At 40.3% G+C, this 20593-nt stretch overlaps 1 protein-coding gene across 1 annotated transcript in view; it reads left to right on the forward strand.

The window, feature by feature from the left end:
* Window positions 1–20593, forward strand: part of DIAPH3 (diaphanous related formin 3) — a 258898-nt gene that overhangs the window by 112827 nt on the left and 125478 nt on the right. The window contains exons 19-20 of the mRNA XM_076363140.1: window positions 239–333; window positions 6934–7035. Of these exons, the coding sequence (XP_076219255.1) occupies window positions 239–333; window positions 6934–7035 (197 nt within the window). The remainder of the gene's footprint in view (window positions 1–238; window positions 334–6933; window positions 7036–20593) is intronic.

The following is a 20593-nucleotide window of genomic DNA, read 5'->3' on the forward strand; positions in this document are numbered from 1 at the left end:
GCTTATGAAGGTCTTCTGTGATGCTGGGTGTTGCTCATAACAAATGGATGGAGAAGGCTGGAATTGTAGGAGAACAGTAATTAAAAATACATTTAAAATTGTTATCTCTTATCTTTATTACTTTGCGTAGTGTTTGTTAACCTGTAGATGCTATAGCCTGTTTAACTGGTGTTTTGTAAGTAGAAAAAAGATTGTTGTTGTCTTGCTTTCTTCGTTATGTGTTGTATCTTTGTTTTAGCAATTTTCCTTGGCTCTTTCCGAGTGCCTTATGAGGAAATCAAAATGATGATATTGGAAGTAGACGAAACACAGCTGTCAGAGTCCATGATTCAGGTAAGGAAAAAAGACACTTTAAATCCCAATATTTCAGGGTAAGCTTCTCATCAAATAGAAACCTGTAGCTAAAGCCTCTTAACATAAACTTTTGGCTAATAAATCACTGCAAGAATCTTTTTTTTTTTATCTGTGAACTATAGGTTTTTTATATTTGTAAAGCTAATTTTTTTAATGAAAGCAGCTGAACTTATGTTCTCTCTTTTCTGCATTCATACTGTCCACACCTAAATTAGATTTTTCTTTGGTATATATTCAAACAGCATATGATATTCTGTTTCTTCCCTAGTTAGTAATTTTTTCTTTAATTTGTTTCTACCTCTGTCTCATCTGCACAAATCTGTTGTTCTGGTCAAAAACTAGATGGAAAAAGGTTTGGGGTTTTTGTTTGTTTTGTTTCTTTGTTAGTTTTTTTTCCTCTGTCCTGTTAGAGCTGATACAATCTGGGATCTTGCCTTAGGGCATCCACAGTGACCACTTTTCTTCCCTAGAGTTTATCTGGATAGTGTTTTCCCTTTCCATATTATTTTATTCAAAGCACAGAATCAGTATGATTCTGTGTGGAGACAAAAGAAACTGGAAGTTCCTCGTGTTCTTCTACGCACAGTGTTATTTAAGGGTTAATAAGTCAAAGAATTTAATAAAACAAATTAAATACAAATACTTCATTATGGTACCGTGGGGAAAAAAATAATTTAGAGGTCATTTGATCCAAGCCCCTGTTCAAAGCCAGGTCAACTAGAACCGGTTGCTCAGGGCCTTTTCCCATTAAATTTTTAATATCTCCAAGGGTGGAGACTCCATAGTGTTTCTGGACACCTTTTCCAGTGTTGAACTACTCTCGTGGTGAAAAACTTTTTCTTCTTTATCTAACTGGAATTTTCATTGTTGCAACTTGTGACCTTGGTCTTCTGCTGCACGCCTCCAAGAGGAACCTAATTGCATCTTCTCTGTACCCTCCAGCTGGAGAGGAACCTAATTGCATCTTCTCTGTACCCTCCAGTTGGGTACCTGAAAACTACATTAAGTTCCCCTGAGCCTTGTTTTCTTACAGTTCAACAAACCCACTTCTCTCAACCTCTCCTTGCCTGTTGTGTGCCATGTTCCCCAGTCATCTTGATGGGCATCCATTAGATTTGCAAAGATATGTCTTTAGACCAAGATTGTCTGTCTTTTGCACAGGACTCCTACATACTGTGATGAACTTCAGATTTTTGCTGTTATAGCTCATGAATTTCAAATCATAATTATTATCAATCTACTAGTCATGTGGCATAGGTTTCACTTACAGAGGATTTAGATAGCTGATCTGTAGAGCATACCCGAAAGTGTGTTAGAGACATGGGTACCAGTCCCTACTGAAACATCCAAGAAAGAGAAAGTTAGATTTTTAGAAATGTATGCTTTTTGCAGGAATGTTGTTTAATAAAGAAATAATACAGGTAATAGAGTCAAAAAATGAGTTGTAATGTTAAGGCTCTTTGAGATTCAAATGTGTGACTCATACTGCAACACATAGCAATTTGTATTCAGAGGTCAAAACAAGCAAAATTTATATTTGTGTGCTTTGCTTGCGAAATAAATTTCCACCATATTGGAATGTCAAAATAGCTCCTACTGAGGAGGCTGTACAATGTTCAGCACGCTCCTTTGCTTCCCGCATGCAGTTTGTCCCTCACTTCTTGTCACTTGGATTTCAAAGATTTTTAGACTGTTGACCTATTTGGACTTCACTTTCCTTTAAAATGAGCTTGTCTACTGATTGATTTGAAGAATGAGATGTTTCTCTTAAGAAATATTTGAAGGAACAAACATGAGCCATCATCCCCAGTGACAGTATATATAACCATTGTATAATTCTCTTTCTTTCATTCAACGATACAGTTAATATTGGCACTGAAACTATTACTTTAAGGTTATTAGGATGAACAAAGCAATTTACACGTCTAAGCTGTTTGTTGATTCTAGTTTGCACTTGTATCACTTTTCTTTTTCAAGGTTTTCTTCACGCTCAAAAGGTGCATGAGGTGCATCTTTTATTTTATTTGGAACAATAGTCGAAATTCTCTAAAATAGCCTGAAAAACTGAGATATGGAATATGCTACGCTGTTATGTTCAGCTTGAACTGTTTCAGATAGTCCATGCTTGCTCTGAGACTCTCTCTCATGCTATTTGACCTTAGCACTGTTTTTCAACAGTGAAAATTTAGCTTGTTAACGAAATTAGGTCCTCAAAAATATCATGAAGCAACCTGTATATACTAAATAAATATTATATATCAAAATTATGAAAAACTGGCATCTTGATAATTTCTATACGTATTATTTAAAGAAGGCAAAACATTTTTTTGCATCTAGGCTTTGGGGAAAAAGATCATCAAACCATTAAAGGTAGTTAATTAATGGCATACTTTTATGTGAACATGTGGTAAATACTCCATCCATTGTAATAAGCTAAGAAGAAAAACTTTACTTTCATAGAGAATTGTTTACTTTTTTTAATTTCTTTTGTGGACTCTTATTTCCCTTTCAATGGTATATACCTTGGCATAAAGACTGCCTTCTGTATATTTAAAACAGCTAACACAACCTAGCCCCACTTCATTCTCTATGCAATAGGCATTGTTAACCATTGTTAACAATGGTTAACAATAATAGGAGATACTTTTTTGACACTGTGCTGATAGTATTAAAAGACCTACAAGATTAATATTAACAGTAGAGTGTATTGAAAGTCAGAGTATCCAGTAACCTCTCTGTATAATTTTTGGCATCAGAATTGAGTCTAAGTATTGTTGACAACGTTTGAGTCTTTTTGCATTTGCTTTTGGAGGGGAGGGAACAATTTTATTTAAGAAAAGGATAAGAGAAGTTGAAGAGCCAAATGTGTGGTGAGGAATATTGTCCTACAAGAGGAAAGTGATGTTAGCAGCTGCTGTGATTGAAAGTGTAGTAGAATACAAGTGATAATGCTCACAGTATCCTGTATGAACACAGACATATATATAACAAGGCATACTGTTAGAGGATGGCAGGTCTCCCACATATTGGGGTTTTTTTAAGCATATAAATGATTCAAGAGTATAGATTGCATTTTTTTGCAAAGTGATTAAACACTTGCAGGCCTAAATCAAATGGAAAAAAAATTTACTTTGCAAGTTTGGATGTAATAATTTTTATCAAATGGTTTCATCCAAGTTTCTTGTTTCTGGGTAAAACAACCCTGTAATAACTTTGCAAAGGGGACCATCTGAGTTTAAACTCGAAAAAGCACTTAAGACACCCATCTTCCTTTGAAAGTGGTGGAATAATGTGCCTCATTGCTTAGAAATGTGCTGTTCACCTTCGCATATGCTTAGGTTACTAAATAAATTTAACTATCCAGCTGCATGTCTCTATTTCTACCTTTAAAAACCTTCACAAGTATGGGTTATGGTCATGCTATGAAAATGTAGTCCTGTGTATTTCATGATTCTGAGAAGAGTAAAAGCATACATAGGTTTGCAAGCATATGGCTATTTTTATTTATTTATATAAGGTACCTTAGATATTAAGGTACTTCTCCTTTCTAGAAATTTCTTGCCTTCATCAATTTTTTCTGTCTAGCTTTAAATAATGTTCAATGTATCCTAATGTTACAGTTTCTGAAGTTGGAAATTTGTCCTTAATCCTACTCTTTTGTTATGCTTAAGAAGTAAAATGTATCCCTCCCGGCACTCTCTCTCTCCCTCCCCCCCTTTCTCCAGTTAGAAATTAAATCTAGTTCTTAAAGATGTAAGAATTCCAAAAGTCATGTTGTAATCCAAATAGTCATTGACTAATTATTGGAATGTTTCTTGTGACTTAGTCAAAACTCTTTCTCCTTCTTATTCTCTGTTTGATATTCAAAATGTGTTTCATCTCTAGCAGTTCAAAAGCTTTATCTGAACACCATAAAGCTGCTTTGATATCAGCTGCTGCTTCAGGTTTTTTTTTCTGATGCTCAATATTGAAAACATTCGTACAATGCTTAACTGTTTCTCTTTCGAAAGTTTTGTGGTCAGTTTTTCTACATGTGAAAATTATTTTAGCATCAATAACATTTTAATCTCAGTAAAGATTATGGAATTGTAGTATATTTAGAGCTGGTTATATATAGATGTATATCAAGACAAGAAATAAGCAGGTTATGAATTTCTAATTTAAAATGTTTCTTTTTACACTTTGTACCCTTTCATTTTTGTTCAGTGTTACTGATTTAGTGCTGGACATCTTCATCCATAATTGATAAATGTAGTCTGTTTTACAAAAATATTTTCCAAGTGTAATAATGGTAAGGATATATATGACTACTGTTAGAGATTCTTCATGCTGGAAGTCAGTCTGACCACGTCCAAATCAAGTTCCATAAAATTTGTTTGCGTTATTATTTTAAACATCATCATTCATACATTTTTAATAGTTCTCTCTTTTCCCTACCAAAATCCTTATTTGAGCATGGACAGTCTGTTGAAGCAGTCTACTCTTTAACTATCATTTACTCTCCTTTGGTTTATGTAGACCTTTGCTTGTAAGTCTAGCTTTTCTTATTTGCTGACTTTACTTTCTTGATGAACTACGTTGTCCTTACTTTGGATATCACAAAATATTGTAAAACAAATTACTTATCGTAGTCCTTCGACTCAAAGGAGGCTTTCAGTTCTTAAAATAGTAACTATTTTTGCACTAAAACAAACCAGTGATAAAGGACTGTCTAGGTCTTTTTATCCATTAGAAAAAACGTTTGATAAATGCTAAATTGCCATAAAATGACAATTGTTACAAGAGCTAAGAGATTGATTTATAAAAAATTAAAAGAAGTAGTTTTAAACAAAATATTCAAGCTGCTTTTAAAAAACTTCAACACTTAGGATACATCTGTTCTTTAGTTACAAACGTAGTAGTTTCATACTTTTACAAGAGGAATGTCTATACTGCAATCCAAGGGTGCTATTGCAACTTGAATAAACACCTGGGGCTAGCTTTGAACTAGCTAATACAGGTTCTGAAGATAGCATAGAGCCACTGAGTTGACTACTGGTTTAGGGATATTTTTGGGGTACTTGTTAGAGCTGAATTCTTTCTTCTTAAATTAGGGAAGTATGTTAAGTAAAGCATAGCTATGACTTTCTATCTCTCTGGCCCCAGAGGGATAATTTGTGTATCCTAACTGGCTGAATTTCCTGTAGAAGAAGAAATTAGGATCTTTTGTGATTGTCCTGGTTTCGGCAGGGATAGAGTTAATTTCCTTCATAGTAGTTGGTACAGCTACAGGTACAAACCACAACAGTGGATAAAATTAGGGGTTTTTTTAAGACTTGCAGGTGGAGATCCTGTTCACTAACTTAAGTTATTCTCTGTTGATTGTATATCACCAAAGCTATTTACTGGCAGAGTAATAAAACAGACTTTGACTTAACCGAAGTGTCTGCCTTTTCCGTTGAGTAGTGGGGAAATACTGGAGTTAGTCTTTCTGATCCTTTCTTGAAATGTGGTAGTAGGTAGTGGGATAGCTGTGTTTGCTAGACCTGATTCAGTGTTAGAAGGATTGAATCTTTCTTTCAGTTCAGAAGAGTGATCTTATCAGTAGACCAGGGAGTGTTTTAAGAAAGAACACAATCTCTCTCTTGTTTTCCTACTATGATGGAAGCTTAGTCACTGTGTAACCAGGAACACAAGAGTCATAAGTTGAGAAAGAGAGCAGGCTGTAGAGGGACCCGAACTATTACCTAGTAGTTTTAGTAGTCATCTTGGGAAGGGACAGAACTGAGCTACTGACTTGAATTATATACTGTAATGAAATGTTTGAGAGGCTCTCTACTTCCAGAACCTCAGAATAGCCATTTTTAGCCAACCTAGCTGATTGTAATTAGAGTGGGATTCAGGTGCCTAAATGTAGGTGTCTACATGTAAATGTAGGTGTCTAGTGTTCAGGAAGCTCCAGGGAGTCTGAGAACTCTTCAGATGATCAGATGAAGGTGACATGTTTAGATTCCCTTACCTGTGTTCACAATACATTGACTTGTGTAAGTGTCCAAGCTCCCCGTATGGACTCCTGAATTCAGCTGAAGCTGAGTCCCACCTCTGAATTCCTACTTCTGGCAAGTTTTCAGGCTAAGTAGTATCTAATGGGTTTAAGCTTTTGTTTTGAAATAATAGAAAATAAATTATCCATTTTCAAAATACTTTTTTTCTAGCTTTAGTAATTCTTGCCATCCTTTAGTTGGATACGTTACACTTGAAATTCTTATTCTGCCTACCCTGTTCTGTTTGGTTCTTGGTGTTCTGTTTGCATATAGTGCCTATCAAGCATATTCTTTCTTTAAAAATGGTGTTTAAAAAAAGACTATGTAAATGTTTTTAGAATCAGCAAAAGATGCTAGCTAGCAGTATTTAATCACTTGCTTTTTACACTCTCAGTTACGTTAATTTGTGTCTTGCCAATTTGCTTTCTACTGTCTTCAGGGATGAGTGGTGTCTTTGGAGTGTATGGTAATGATGCATATGTAATACCATTTGCCTACAATAACACAAGCAACATAGAATCTGAGATTTTTAAGCCTATTCTATTTTTCTTGGTAGAATTTAATAAAACATCTTCCTGAACAAGAACAATTGAATGCATTGTCCAAGTTCAAAAGCGAGTATAATAATTTGTCTGAGCCGGAGCAGTTTGGAGTTGTGGTGAGTTCTGTTTCGTTATCTCTTTTTTTTTTTTTGGTCCTTTCCTGAAATATAGTTTTAATATAATATTATAGAAACAGTACCAGCTGCTTCTTCCTACTTGTGAAGAGGTTCCAGACCGGAGAAGAGTACAAGTGCTGCCTTTTAATCGGACTTTTAGTGGACATATCCATGGATGTGGAAGGCCTGATTGTTGGAATATTACTGTTGGAATGATTTGGGATTCTCTTTCTTTAAAAAGTAATTTAGTTTTTTAAAAATAAAGTATTTTCTGTGGCAAAGTTTCACTGGGAGATACGGAGCTATTTTTTAATTGCCATAGCTAAAATAGCTTGGCTTTACTTTTGTTTGCATTAATAAGTCTTAACTTTTTCAGTGAAGTTTTCTACACTGATATTTTTCTTCCTATTCTCCATGTAGACGAGAAGAAAATACTGTAGTTATCACTATGTTAACCTATTCTGCCTCCTTCCTCCTATGTTTTATAGTATGTTCTGTCAACTGTACTTGTAGTCACCTTTTCCATTCCCAGCAGGAAGATACGTTTATAATATTTCCCAGGTTGAATTAACAAAGGAAGACTGGAAGACAGAAAAGAAAATACTGCTAGTTCAGTGCTGGCAGTTGATGCCTTTTGTGGAAATATAGTTTGGATATAATTTCTACATAGCTCATAATTTATAATTGTTAATGATTTGATGTAGACAAACACAGAATGAGGCTATTTCTTTTCCTGGGTGCATATATCTATATAGGTCTGATTTTTTTTTTTTTTTTTCTTTTTTAAGTATCAGGCACTTGCTGTTTGTAGTTATTGGTGTGGATATCAAAGACCTGTACTTAAATATTGGAACAGCTGGAGTACAGGTGGGGGATATAAGAGCAGCGATCACTGTTCTGAGTCAACTGCAGAATGTTGGTCTGGTCAGGAAACACCACTGCATTGAACTGGTGCCAGTTACAGATGTGACATAGGCAGTCTTCTTTGAGTATAGGTACTTGTAAAACAAAACTAGTTCTGAAGTGGTGCTTTTGCTGAAAAGCTGTTGCCGCTGTTCATTTTCAATCCATCTTTAGCAAGAGTAACAGTCATTGTACATCTCATGTAATGCTGGTTTCTGTGTTCTTGGGAGTCTTCTAACTACACTCTGGGAGCAAGAAAAAAAAAGGAATAACACCAGTGTTTTTAACACTTATGTTTATTTTCCAAGATTTTCATATATAGTTTTCTGACTGAAGCCAAATTATCATTTTTCCTTGGTTCAAATTTCTTAGTTACAAAAGCTAATGAAATCTCTTGTTTTATTTCTTGTTGAGGCTTTATCAGACATTCAAGGGATCTATTTATAGTTCATCCCTATCTTAACCTTACTTTAGTTGATTAAATTATCACCACTTATCTCAGAAGGTCATTGAATAGGTCTCTGAGATTCTTTAAAAGAAGTATCTTCCCTCAACAAAAAAAATTCAGTCAAAACATGTTTTGTTATTTTGTTATTTCAGCACCTCTGTTGCTTGCAAAGAACACAAAAGTTCTAGAGTCAGAGAAATTATTACCTTTTCACTTTTTTTTTTATAATATTTGTTTATTCAATTCAGAAAACAGCAATAGTTTCACAAAGGTAGGTTTCACAATGGTAAGTTTTAGGTTTGTTTTCAGCCTAGTTTATATTACAGAGCTTTAGCAAGAGAGAAACAGGTTAGCAGTTAAATCTACCATGACCAACAGAATTTAACCTTTTGGTGGTGAGAACTGGGAGGAAGCTGTGATAATGATTATTATGTTTGAATCAGTTCTCCATGTGAAAATTTTGGTTTAAATCTATAATTTTATAAGTGAGAGTTCCTACGTTTGTTTACTCAGTTGTGGTAATCAACATGAAGTTAATATACATCAATATATTATTGTCTCTTAAAAAAAAAAAGCAAAACCACAAACCACAACCAAAAAAAACCCCAACCCCCTGAAGAATCACTTCAATAATTTTAAAAAATAATTTACATTGAATTCATTTGTACCTTCTGACTTGTCAAATTCCCTTTAGATTTTTCCATGGTTCTAGGTTTTGAAAGTTTTTGTTTTCTCACTTGCATATTATTTCTCTGTCTTGAACATGGACTAATACTGCAGCTGATATACAGTAGATGTTAACTGGGCACCCTTGGAATGTATAGCCAGATCTAAGGTATGGGAGGCTTCTTATCTGATAGAAGAGTTAGCTCCTTCCTCTCACTTTCATCTTCCCTCCACAAATTTCTTCAAATCTTGTAGGGTGAAACAGGTATGTTAAGTTCTCCAAACTTCTTCCTTGTTCTTGAAATAAGTCTTCATCTTAAATGCCATTACAGAATCTGATGATATTAGAAATCAGATGTAGTAGGTTTAGTCTGGAGTCTCACATGTTCAAAATTTAAGTAATATATTGTAATACATACATTTCCTGAGAATATGTTTCTTCATAGGCCCATATCTCAATCAGTATATGAAATGGGTGGTGCCCTAGGAATGAAATTTCCTGATGTAATGAATAAAAGCTGTTGGTAGAGTTCCTGGCTCATTTGATGTAGAAGTCGAAATGTTTGGAGAGGGGTTGATAAAGGACAAAAGGAAAGGGGGAGGACCTGGTTAGGAAGAGTGAGTATGATAAAGCAAACAAAACAATCCTTTGCATTTTTACCTCTACCATAGTCTTCTAATATAAATCTGGCTGACCCAGACGTTTAGATGACACTGTGATAAGCAACACAGGAAAAGAGGAGAACGCTACTAATGCAATATTTTACACAGACTTTGTCAAGCTCCATTTTCTGTTTTTTTTCTTGTGCTGTTTAGTGCCACAGATGACAAGTCTTTCTGTGCTTGTGTCCTGGTTTCGGCAGGGATAGAGTTAATTTCCTTCCTAGTAGCTGGTACAGTGCTGTGTTTTGGATTTAGGAGGAGAACAAAGTTGATAATAGACCGATGTTTTAGTTGTTGCTAGGTAGTGCTTACACTAGCCAAGGACTTTTTAGTTTTCCATGCTCTACTGACTGAGAAGGCTGGAGGTGCACAGGAAGCTGGGAGGGGGCACAGCCAAACTGGCCAAAGGGACATTCCATACCATGTGACATCATGCTCAGTACATAAACTGGGGAAAGCTGGTGGGGGGGGCCGCTGCTTGGGGACTGGCTGGGCATCGGTCAGCGGGTGGTGAGCAATTGTACTGTGCATCACTTGCTTTGTGTATTATTATTATTATCGTATTATTATTATTATCGTATTATCATTATTATCGTATTATCATTATTATCGTATTATTATTATTATCGTATTATTATTATCGTATTATTATTATTATCGTCGTATTATCATTTTATTTCAATTATTAAACTGTTTTTATCTCAACCCACGAGTTTTTCTCACTTGTGTTCTTCCAATTCTCTCCCCCATCCCACTGGGGGGTGGGGGGGAGTGAGTGAGCAGCTGCGTGGTGCTCAGTTGCCGACTGAGGTTAAACCATGACAGTCCTTTTTGGCGCCCAACGTGGGGCATGAAGGGTTGAGATAATAACAGATTAACCAGAGTGCATTAAGGAACTTATATCTGTTAATAGTTGTGGGTCACAATGTTGGTTGCTCTGTTCTCGATACTGATTTGTATAATCTGCATCGTGCTCTTTTTCCTGCTGTACATGTTAGATTGGTGTTGGGTTTTGCAGTTTGCTGTGGTCTGCAGTGAATAGTGATGTCTCGCTTGTGAGGTTTGTTTTTTAGAACATTGACCTTGACCTTAGTGTGGTATGTAAGTTTCGCAATGAAGCCGTTACTGTACCACGGAGACCATTTCGTGGAGACAACTAGCAATTGCAGTGACTTTTCTGAGAGTTTTTTTACGTAGGAAATACAGAATGGCAGTGTCACTACCATCTTCTATGTTTCCTCCTTCATTACAGTAACTTTTCAGTATTTTGGACATCCTTGGGTAGTTAAGATACTTCTATTGGTACTTCTTGGGAATATTGTTTTGGTTTTGTCTAAAGTTAGTAAGCAATTTAAGAATATCATCCAGAGATCTGCCCCAAGGCTGAATAGTTATGAGTGGCAGGGTGTGTGGGACAAGATGGGCAAGTACCTAGGCCAATGGGCACCCCCAGTGTTTTGGAACTTCACCCCTGAGCAAGTGCAGAATCCTGAAGAGTTAGTAGAATATTTGGAAAAAGTATGCTGTCACCCTGGCAACTCCAGAGAGATGCAGATCATTGCAACGTGCTGGGGCCTGGCCCATGCCTACCGAGCCCTGTTCAACACCATTCAGTGCCCTCAAAGGGAAGAGAAGGTCTCTGGCTCTGACAGTAAAACAACATGCCCTGCGGCCACTCAGACCTGGGCAACAGGCCCTGTGGCCACTCCGACCCCAGTGACAGGCCGTGCAGCCACTCAGACCCTAGCGACACGCCCTGTGGCTGAACCAAAGAACCAGCCTGTGCCGGTATCAGTCGCCCCTGTACACAAGAAGAAATCTTGGAAGTGAAAGTTGGCTCATTTAGTAAGGGAGGAAGAAGCTTCTTCTAAAAGGGAACCGGAGGAAGAACTGTACGACTACCCTGGAGAAGGGCCATCACGAGAACGGGAGGAGGAGAGCCGGCCGCTGACCGGGGAGGAAGACGAGGAAGAACTCATAACGAGGCAGTGACCACCCGATCTCTATCCCTGAGTGAGCTGCGAGATATACGAAAAGATTTCAGCCGTCGTCCAGGTGAGCATATTGTCACCTGGCTGCTCCGATGCTGGGATAATGGGGCCAGTAGCCTGGAATTAGAGGGTAGGGAAGCCAAGCAGCTGGGATCCCTTTCCAGGGAAGGGGGCATTGACAAAGCAATTGGAAAAGGGACACGAGTCCTCAGCCTCTGGAGGCGACTCCTGTCAAGCGTGAAGGGATCTTCAAGGAAGATGTCATATGTCGCCCAAGCAAGTGGGTCACCATGGAGGAGGGTATCCAGTTTCTGAGAGAATTAGCTGTGCTGGAGGTGATTTATGATGACCTGAACAATGAACAAGTATCCAAAGATCCAGACGAAGTCAAGTGCACACGACCCATGTGGCGGAAGTTTATAAGGAGCTCACCATCGTCATACGCCAATTCATTGGCAGTGATGACCTGGAAAGATGGAGAGGAACAAACAGTGGATGAATTGGCTGGTCAACTCCGGCAATACGAGGACAGTCTTTCTTCCTCCCTCGTCTCGGCTGTGGAGAAACTGTCCTGGGAGATCCAGCAACTCAGAGAGGATAGGTCCTACTCCTCACCTGTATGGACCAATATCTCAGCTATTAGGAGTCAGCGTTCTTTTGCTCGAGAGAGAGTATAAAGGGTACGCACCACGGGGCACCCTATGGTTTTACCTGCGTGACCACGGAGAGGACATGAGGAAGTGGGATGGGAAACCTACTGCAGCCCTAGGGGCACGGGTATGTGAATTGCAAGGAAAAACAATCACAGAAGGGGGTTCTTCCAGGAAAATTGCTGCTCCAGTTTCCAGCGGGAAGTTCCCCAGACAGAGTAGAAGGGCTGATCTTACTCCTGATCTTAATGAAGAAACTTCTGATTCGTATGTACAAGAAGTGAGTAATGGATACTATGACCAGGACTAGAGGGGCCCTGCCTCCAGCCAGGGGGAGGAAAGGGACAACCGGGTTTACTGCACTGTGTGGATTCGGTGGCCTGGCACATCGGACCCACAGGAGTATGAGGCTCTAGTGGACACCGGTGCACAGTGTACCCTAATGCCATCAAGCTATATAGGGGCAGAACCCATCTGTATTTCTGGGGTGACGGGGGGATCCCAACAGCTAACTGTATTGGAGGCTGAAGTGAGCCTAACTGGGAATGAGTGGCAGAAGCACCCCATTGTGACTGGCCCAGAGGCTCCGTGCATCCTTGGCATCGACTACCTCAGGAGCGGGTATTTCAAGGACCCAAAAGGGTACCGGTGGGCTTTTGGTATAGCTGCCTTGGAGACGGAGGAAATTAAACAGCTGTCCACCTTGCCTGGTCTCTCGGAGGACCCCTCCGTTGTGGGGTTGCTGAAGGTTGGAGCACAAGTCTTATGAGGAGCGGCTGAGGGAACTGGGACTGTTCAGCCTGGAGAAAAGGAGGCTGAGGGGAGACCTCATCGCTCTCTACAACTACCTGAAAGGAGGTTGTAGCGAGGTGGGTGTTGGTCTTTTCTCCGAAGTAACAAGCGATAGGACGAGAGGAAATGGCCTCAAGTTGCGGCAGGGGAGGTTTAGATTGGACGTGAGGAAAAATGTCTTTACTGAAAGAGTGGTGAAACATTGGAACAGGCTGCCCAGGGAAGTGGTGGAGTCCCCATCCCTGGAGGTATTTAAAAGACGTGTAGATGAGGCGCTTAGGGACATGGTTTAGTGGGCCTGGTGGTGTTGGGTTGACGGTTGGACTCGATGATCTTAGAGGTCTTTTCCAACCTCAATGATTCTATGATTCTATGATTCTATGATTCTAAGGTTGAAGACCAACAGGTGCCAATCGCCACCACAATGGTGCACCGGCGGCAATATCGCACCAACCGAGACTCCTTGATTCCCATTCATGAGCTGATTCGTCGACTGGAGAGCCAAGGAGTGATCAGCAAGACTTGCTCACCCTTTAACAGTCCCATATGGCCAGTGCGGAAGTCTAATGGAGAGTGGAGACTAACAGTAGACTATCGTGGCCTGAACCAAGTCACGGCGCTGCTGAGTACTCTCATGCCAGACATGCTAGAACTTCAATACGAACTGGAGTGAAAGGCAGCCAAGTGGTATGCCACAATTGATATCGCTAATGCATTTTTCTCAATCCCTTTGGCAGCGGAGTGCAGGCCACAGTTTGCTTTCACTTGGAGGGGCATCCAGTACACCTGGAACCGACTGCCCCAGGGGTGGAAACACAGCCCCACCATTTGCCATGGACTGATCCAGACTGCACTGGAGCAGGGTGGAGCTCCAGAACACCTGCAATACATTGATGACATCATCGTGTGGGGCAACACAGCAGGAGAAGTTTTTGAAAAAGGGAAGGAAATAGTCCAAATCTTGCTGAAGGCTGGATTTGCCATAAAACAAAGTAAGGTCAAGGGACCTGCACAGGAGATCCACTTTTTAGGAATAAAATGGCAAGATGGACGTCATCAGATCCCAATGGATGTGATCAACAAAATAACAGCCATGTCTCCACCAACTAGCAAAAAGGAAACACAAGCTTTCTTAGGCGTCGTGGGTTTTTGGAGAATGCATATTCCAAATTACAGTCTGATCGTAAACCCTCTCTATCAAGTGACCCGAAAGAAGAACGATTTCAAATGGGGCCCTGAGCAACGACAAGCTTTTGAACAAATTAAAGAGGAGATAGTTCATGCAGTAGCCCTGGGGCCAGTCCGGGCAGGACAAGATGTAAAAAAATGTGCTCTACACCACAGCCGGGGAGAATGGTCCTACCTGGAGCCTCTGGCAGAAAGCACCAGGGGAGCCTCGAGGTCGACCACTAGGGTTTTGGAGTCAGGGATAGAGAGGATCCGAGGCCCGCTAGACTCCAACTGAAAAAGAGATATTAGCAGCTGTCCTGGTTTCGGCAGGGATAGAGTTAATTTCCTTTCTAATAGCTGGTACAGTGTTTTGGATTTAGGGTGAGAACAAAGTTGATAATACACGATGTTTTAGTTGTTGTTAGGTAGTGTTTACACTAGCCAAGGACTTTTCAGCTTCCCATGCTCTACTGACTGAGAAGGCTGGAGGTGCACAAGAAGCTGGGAGGGGGCACAGCCAGGACAGCTGACCGAAACTGGCCAAAGGGATATTCCATACCATGTGACATCATGCTCAGCATGTAAAACTGGAAGAAGAAGAAGGAAGGGGGGGACGTTCGGAGTGATGGCGTTTGTCTTCCCAAGTAACCGTTACACGTGATGGAGCCCTGCTTTCCTGGAGATGGCTGAACACCTGCCTGCCGATGGGAAGTAGTGAAGGAATTCCTTGTTTTGCTTTGCTTGCATGCGTGGCTTTTGCTTTACCTATTAAACTGTGTTTATCTCAACCCATGAGTTTTCTCACTTTTACCCTTCCGATTCTCTCCCCCATCCCACCGGGGGGGAGTGAGCGAGCGGCTGCGTGGTGCTTACTTGCCGACTGAGATTAAACCATGACAGCAGCATATGAAGGGGTTCGAGCTGCTTCAGAAGTGATCGGCACTGAAGCACAGCTCCTCCTGGCACCCCGACTGCCGGTGCTGGGCTGGATGTTCAGAGGGAGGGTGCCCTGTACACATCATGCAACTGATGCCTTGTGGAATAAGTGAGTCGCACTGATCACACAACGGGCTCGAATAGGAAACCCCAGTTGCCCAGGAATCCTGGAAGTGATCATGGATTCGCCAGAAGGCAAAGATTTTGGAATATCGCCAGAGGAGGAGGTGACGCGTGCTGAGGAGGCCCCAATGTATAATGAACTACCAGAAAATGAGAAGCAATATGCCCTGTTCACTGATGGGTCCTGTCATCTTCTGGGAAAGCATCGGAGGTGGAAAGCTGCTGTATGGAGTCCTATGCGACAAGTTGTAGAAACGGCTGAAGGAGAAGGTGAATCGAGCCAATTTGCAGAAGTAAAGGCCATCCAGCTGGCTTTAGACATTGCTGACCGAGAAAAGTGGCCAGTGCTCTGTCTCTATACTGACTCATGGATGGTGGCAAATGCCCTGTGGGGGTGGTTGCAGCAATGGAAGCAGAGCAACTGGCAGCGCAGAGGCAAACCCATCTGGGCTGCTGCGTTGTGGCAAGATATTGCTGCCCGGGTAGAGAACCTGGTTGTAAAAGTCCGTCATGTAGATGCTCACGTACCCAAGAGTTGGGCCACTGAAGAACATCAAAACAACCAGCAGGTGGATCAGGCTGCTAAGATTGAAGTGTCTCAGGTGGATCTGGACTGGCAACATCAGGGTGAATTATTTCTAGCTCGGTGGGCCCATGACACCTCAGGTCACCAAGGAACAGATGCAACCTGTAGATGGGCTCGTGATCGAGGGGTGGACTTGACCATGGACACTATTGCTCAGGTTATCCATGAATGCGAAACATGTGCTGCAATCAAGCAAGCCAAATGGTTAAAGCCTTTTTGGTATGGAGGACGATGGCTGAAATAGAAATATGGGGAGGCCTGGCAGATGGATTATATCACACTCCCACAAACCCGCCAAGGCAAGCGCCACGTGCTTACAATGGTGGAGGCAACCACCGGATGGCTGGAAACATATCCTGTGCCCCATGCCACTGCCTGGAACACTATCCTGGGCCTTGAAAAGCAAGTCCTATGGTGACATGGCACCCCAGAAAGAATTGAGTCAGACAACGGGACTCATTTCGAAACAACTTCATAGACACCTGGGCCAAAGAGCACGGCATTGAGTGGGTGTATCACATCCCCTATCATGCACCAGCCTCCGGGAAAATTGAACGATACAATGGACTGTTAAAGACTACACTGACAGCAATGGGTGGCGGGACGTTCAAACATTGGGATACGCATTTAGCAAAAGCCACCTGGTTAGTCAACACTTGGGGATCTGCCAATTGAGCAGGCCCTGCCCAGTCAGAATTTTTACGTACTGTAGATGGGAATGAAGTCCCTGTAGTGCATATAAAAAATATGCTGGGGAAGACAGTCTGGGTTATTCCTGCCTCGGGCAGAGGCAAACCCATCCGTGGGATTGCTTTTGCTCAAGGACCTGGGTGCACTTGGTGGATAATGCGGAAGGATGGGGAAGTCCGATGTGTGCCTCAAGGGGATTTGATTTTGGGTGAGAATAGCCAATGATCTGAATTATGTGATGTTAAGTACTAATTATAGTTATAATAGTTATACTAATAATACACAGATATACTAATCATACTAATAATATTATATGCCATACTAATGTTATTACAATAAGAATCATCCAGACTAATGAAGAGTAACTTCAGTGAAACCAAGCAAAGCACAGTGATGATGGAACCAGAACTGACTTCAACATGAAACAATCCAACACCGCATAGCATCTCCATCTCTCCTGCCCTGAAGGACTGTTATGACAGATGGAGCCCGAAGTCATGGACTAAATGAACTCACTGAACGTTTTAGAGGGATGGCCCATAGACTAAGGGAATGATATCTCTGTGTGTGTGTGTGTGTGTGTGTGTGTGTGTGTGTGTGTGTATATAGATATATATAGAAAAAAAGGGGTGGTGATTAATGAAACTGTACTGGAAAATATGAGACTTGAGCATGACGCAGATGGTATAGAATAAGGGGTGGATATTGTCCTGGTTTCGGCAGGGATAGAGTTCATTTCCTTCCTAGTAGCTGGTACAGTGTTTTGGACTTAGGAGGAGAACAAAGTTGATAACGCACCGATGTTTTAGTTGTTGCTAGGTAGTGCTTACACTAGCCAAGGACTTTTCAGCTTCCCATGTTCTACTGACTGAGAAGGCTGCAGGTGCACAAGAAGCTGGGAGGGGGCACAGCCAAACTGGCCAAAGGGACATTCCATACCATGGGACGTCATGCTGAGTACATAAACTGGGGAAGGCTGGCTGGGGGGGCTGCTGCTCAGGGACTGGCTGGGCATCGGTCAGCGGGTGGTGAGCAATTGTACTGTGCATCACTTGCTTTGTGTATTATTATTATTATTATTATCATCATATTATTATCATATTATTATTATCACATTATTATTATCATATTATCATCATCATTTTATTTCAATTATTAAACTGTTTTTATCTCAACCCACGAGTTTTTCTCACTTGTGCTCTTCCAATTCTCTCCCCCATCCCACTGGGGGGTGGGGGGAGTGAGCGAGCGGCTGCGTGGTGCTCAGTTGCCGACTGAGGTTAAACCACGACAGCTTGTCAGAATTGCACCCTCTTTATGTAAACATTTTTGATTTTTATGTTCAAGTTTTATGTAGACATCAAACATTAGTTTTTCTTTTAAAAAATAATAAAAATTAAAAAATCTAATCTATTCTTGAATTGAGCTCTATAAATGCTGCACTTTTGTTCAATAATATTAAAAGTTCATGGGTTTCCAGAAAATTTAATATTAGAAAACTGAAAGGGTAGATTGTTGATGTAGAGGAGAGGTTCATATGTATCAGTCTTACTGAAAAAAATTCCAGCGTCCTGTGCTGAATAAAGTAGACTGAGCACGGTGCTTCTCCCTGATAACCTTGTTTCAAACTGTGTCTGCCAGAATGACAGATATAAGCCCATGTCTAAACTTCAGGAGATTCATTTGAGTCTGACAAATTGTGGCAAAATGATAGTAAAGGTGGATTTAGACCAGTAAAACTGACCATGGACTGGCTGAGGAGTAGACACCTATTTGACCGTGCCAAATCATTCCAACCATAATATGATCGTGCCCCTGTACTCGGCACTGGTGAGGCCGCACCTCGAATACTGTGTTCAGTTTTGGGCCCCTCGCTACAAGAAGGACGTTGAGGTGCTGGAGCGTGTCCAGAGAAGGGCAACGAGGCTGGTGAGGGGTCTGGAGAACAAGTCTTCTGAGGAGCGGCTGAGGGAACTGGGGTTGTTTAGCCTGGAGAAAAGGAGGCTGAGGGGAGACCTCATTGCTCCCTACAACTCCCTGAAAGGAGGTTGTAGCGAGGTGGGTGTCGGTCTCTTCTCCCAAGTAACTAGCGATAGGACGAGAGGAAATGGCCTCAAGTTGCGCCAGGGGAGGTTTAGATTGGACGTGAGGAAAAATGTCTTTACTGCAAGAGTGGTTAAACATTGGAAGAGGCTGCCCAGGGAAGTGGTTGAGTCCCCATCCCTGGAGGTATTTAAAAGACGAGTAGATGAGGCGCTTAGGGACATGGTTTAGTGGGCATGGTGGTGGTGGGTTGATGGTTGGACTCGATGATCTTAGAGGTCTTTTCCAACCTTAATGATTCTATGATTCTATGTATGTAACTGACTTGTTGGGGAAATACTTACGGAGGACAATTACCTGCAGGGTTATGCATTTTGATTGAATTAGTAAAATACAAACTTAAGTAGCAAACATTTTTTTACTTTATTATCAAGAATAAACATTGATTCAAAAAAAGACATTTAAAAATTAATTCTACATAGGTTAAAGCTTGCTTTGCTATTTTTATTTCTTATTTGAGCCTCACTCAGCTGAGAAGTCTGTCTTGCTCTTTAAAAATGTCAGACTTACTACAATTGGGTATACTAACAACAGTAATAAATTTGAAATTTAGTGTGTCAACGTTTTCCAATTGATCAGGAGCTCTCTAATACTTAATATAAGGTGTCTTTTGGAAAGAAACTTGGCTTATGGGGAAAAAAGTGTTTATTTTTTCATTTTTGCTGTCATCAGACCATCATAACAAGTGTTACTTTGTATTTTAAAGACTAATCTCTAGTTTTAATTCTTTCAGAAAGACTCCTTTAATATTTGAGCATTTATGGGCAGTGGTTTTAATACCATATTGTTGCCTCTGTAATGCTAACAGTATCCTCCCTATTGTACAACTATACAATTGGCTATCCTGATCAGTTTTGTCTGTGAAAAGCTACTTTAGTTGGCAAGCAAAAAGGTGTCTGTTTAATAGCCAGTGAACCTTCTTGGTATCAATATAGTATTTTATGGTCTAACTCTCTTCTGCTGCATGTATTGTTATGAGTAATAAAATTTCTGAACACACTCTTACACACGTTTGTGTTACTTAGTTCAGTCACATTAATCCTTTAATTACTCCCCTTTCAGCACTATCTGTTATTTTGTAAATGAGGATATATTTTAAAGCACCCCTGCAAGTTAATTCACAATTTTCTTAAATATTAAGCAATAATTCATTTTATTCCACTGTCCTTGTGCTGTGTTTTTTTGAAATCTGGTAGTATTCAAATGTAAAGAAATTTTAAATGATCTGTTTTAAGACATCGATTGACTCATATTGGTTGACAAGAAGCAATGTTATTAGCAGACGTTTTTAACGGTTAGTTATTTCTTTCAGATGTACCAGTTCAGTTAGATGGGACTTTCAGTCTGATGAGAAGAGCTAGACCAGTAGTACTATAGGTCAAGTTTTGCTGGATGTGGCCCAACAGGTTTGATAAATTTGCTTAAGAAATTGAGTCAATGTGATAACTCAGAAAAATGTTGCATTAAATAATAAGAGTTCTTATATCTCTAAAGTTGGTGGAGTTTCTTTTCTGAAGGAACAACCCCTCTGAACAGTGCCAAGTGTGAGCTTTCCCTAGTTTTCCATGCAAAGCATTAAAAAAACCCCCAACAAAACCAATCCCCATCATTATGCAAAATTTTTCTAGTGTCACACCTTCTATGCATCCAGTAGAGCTGACTTCAGAGAACAAGCTACAGTCAGTTTTTAACAGGAAATATTTTTGGTTTCTCTTGGAGGGGGGAAGTTTTGAATAAGTCACTTTTTTTACTCTTTGAATATGGAATCTTACACAATTTCTACTCATTTTTTTTAAGAATTGCTGTTGACACAAATATGAATCTCCTCAGTATAGCT

The sequence above is a fragment of the Aptenodytes patagonicus genome, chromosome 1 (genome assembly GCF_965638725.1).
Source record: "Aptenodytes patagonicus chromosome 1, bAptPat1.pri.cur, whole genome shotgun sequence".
Classification (NCBI taxonomy): Eukaryota; Metazoa; Chordata; class Aves; order Sphenisciformes; family Spheniscidae; genus Aptenodytes; species Aptenodytes patagonicus.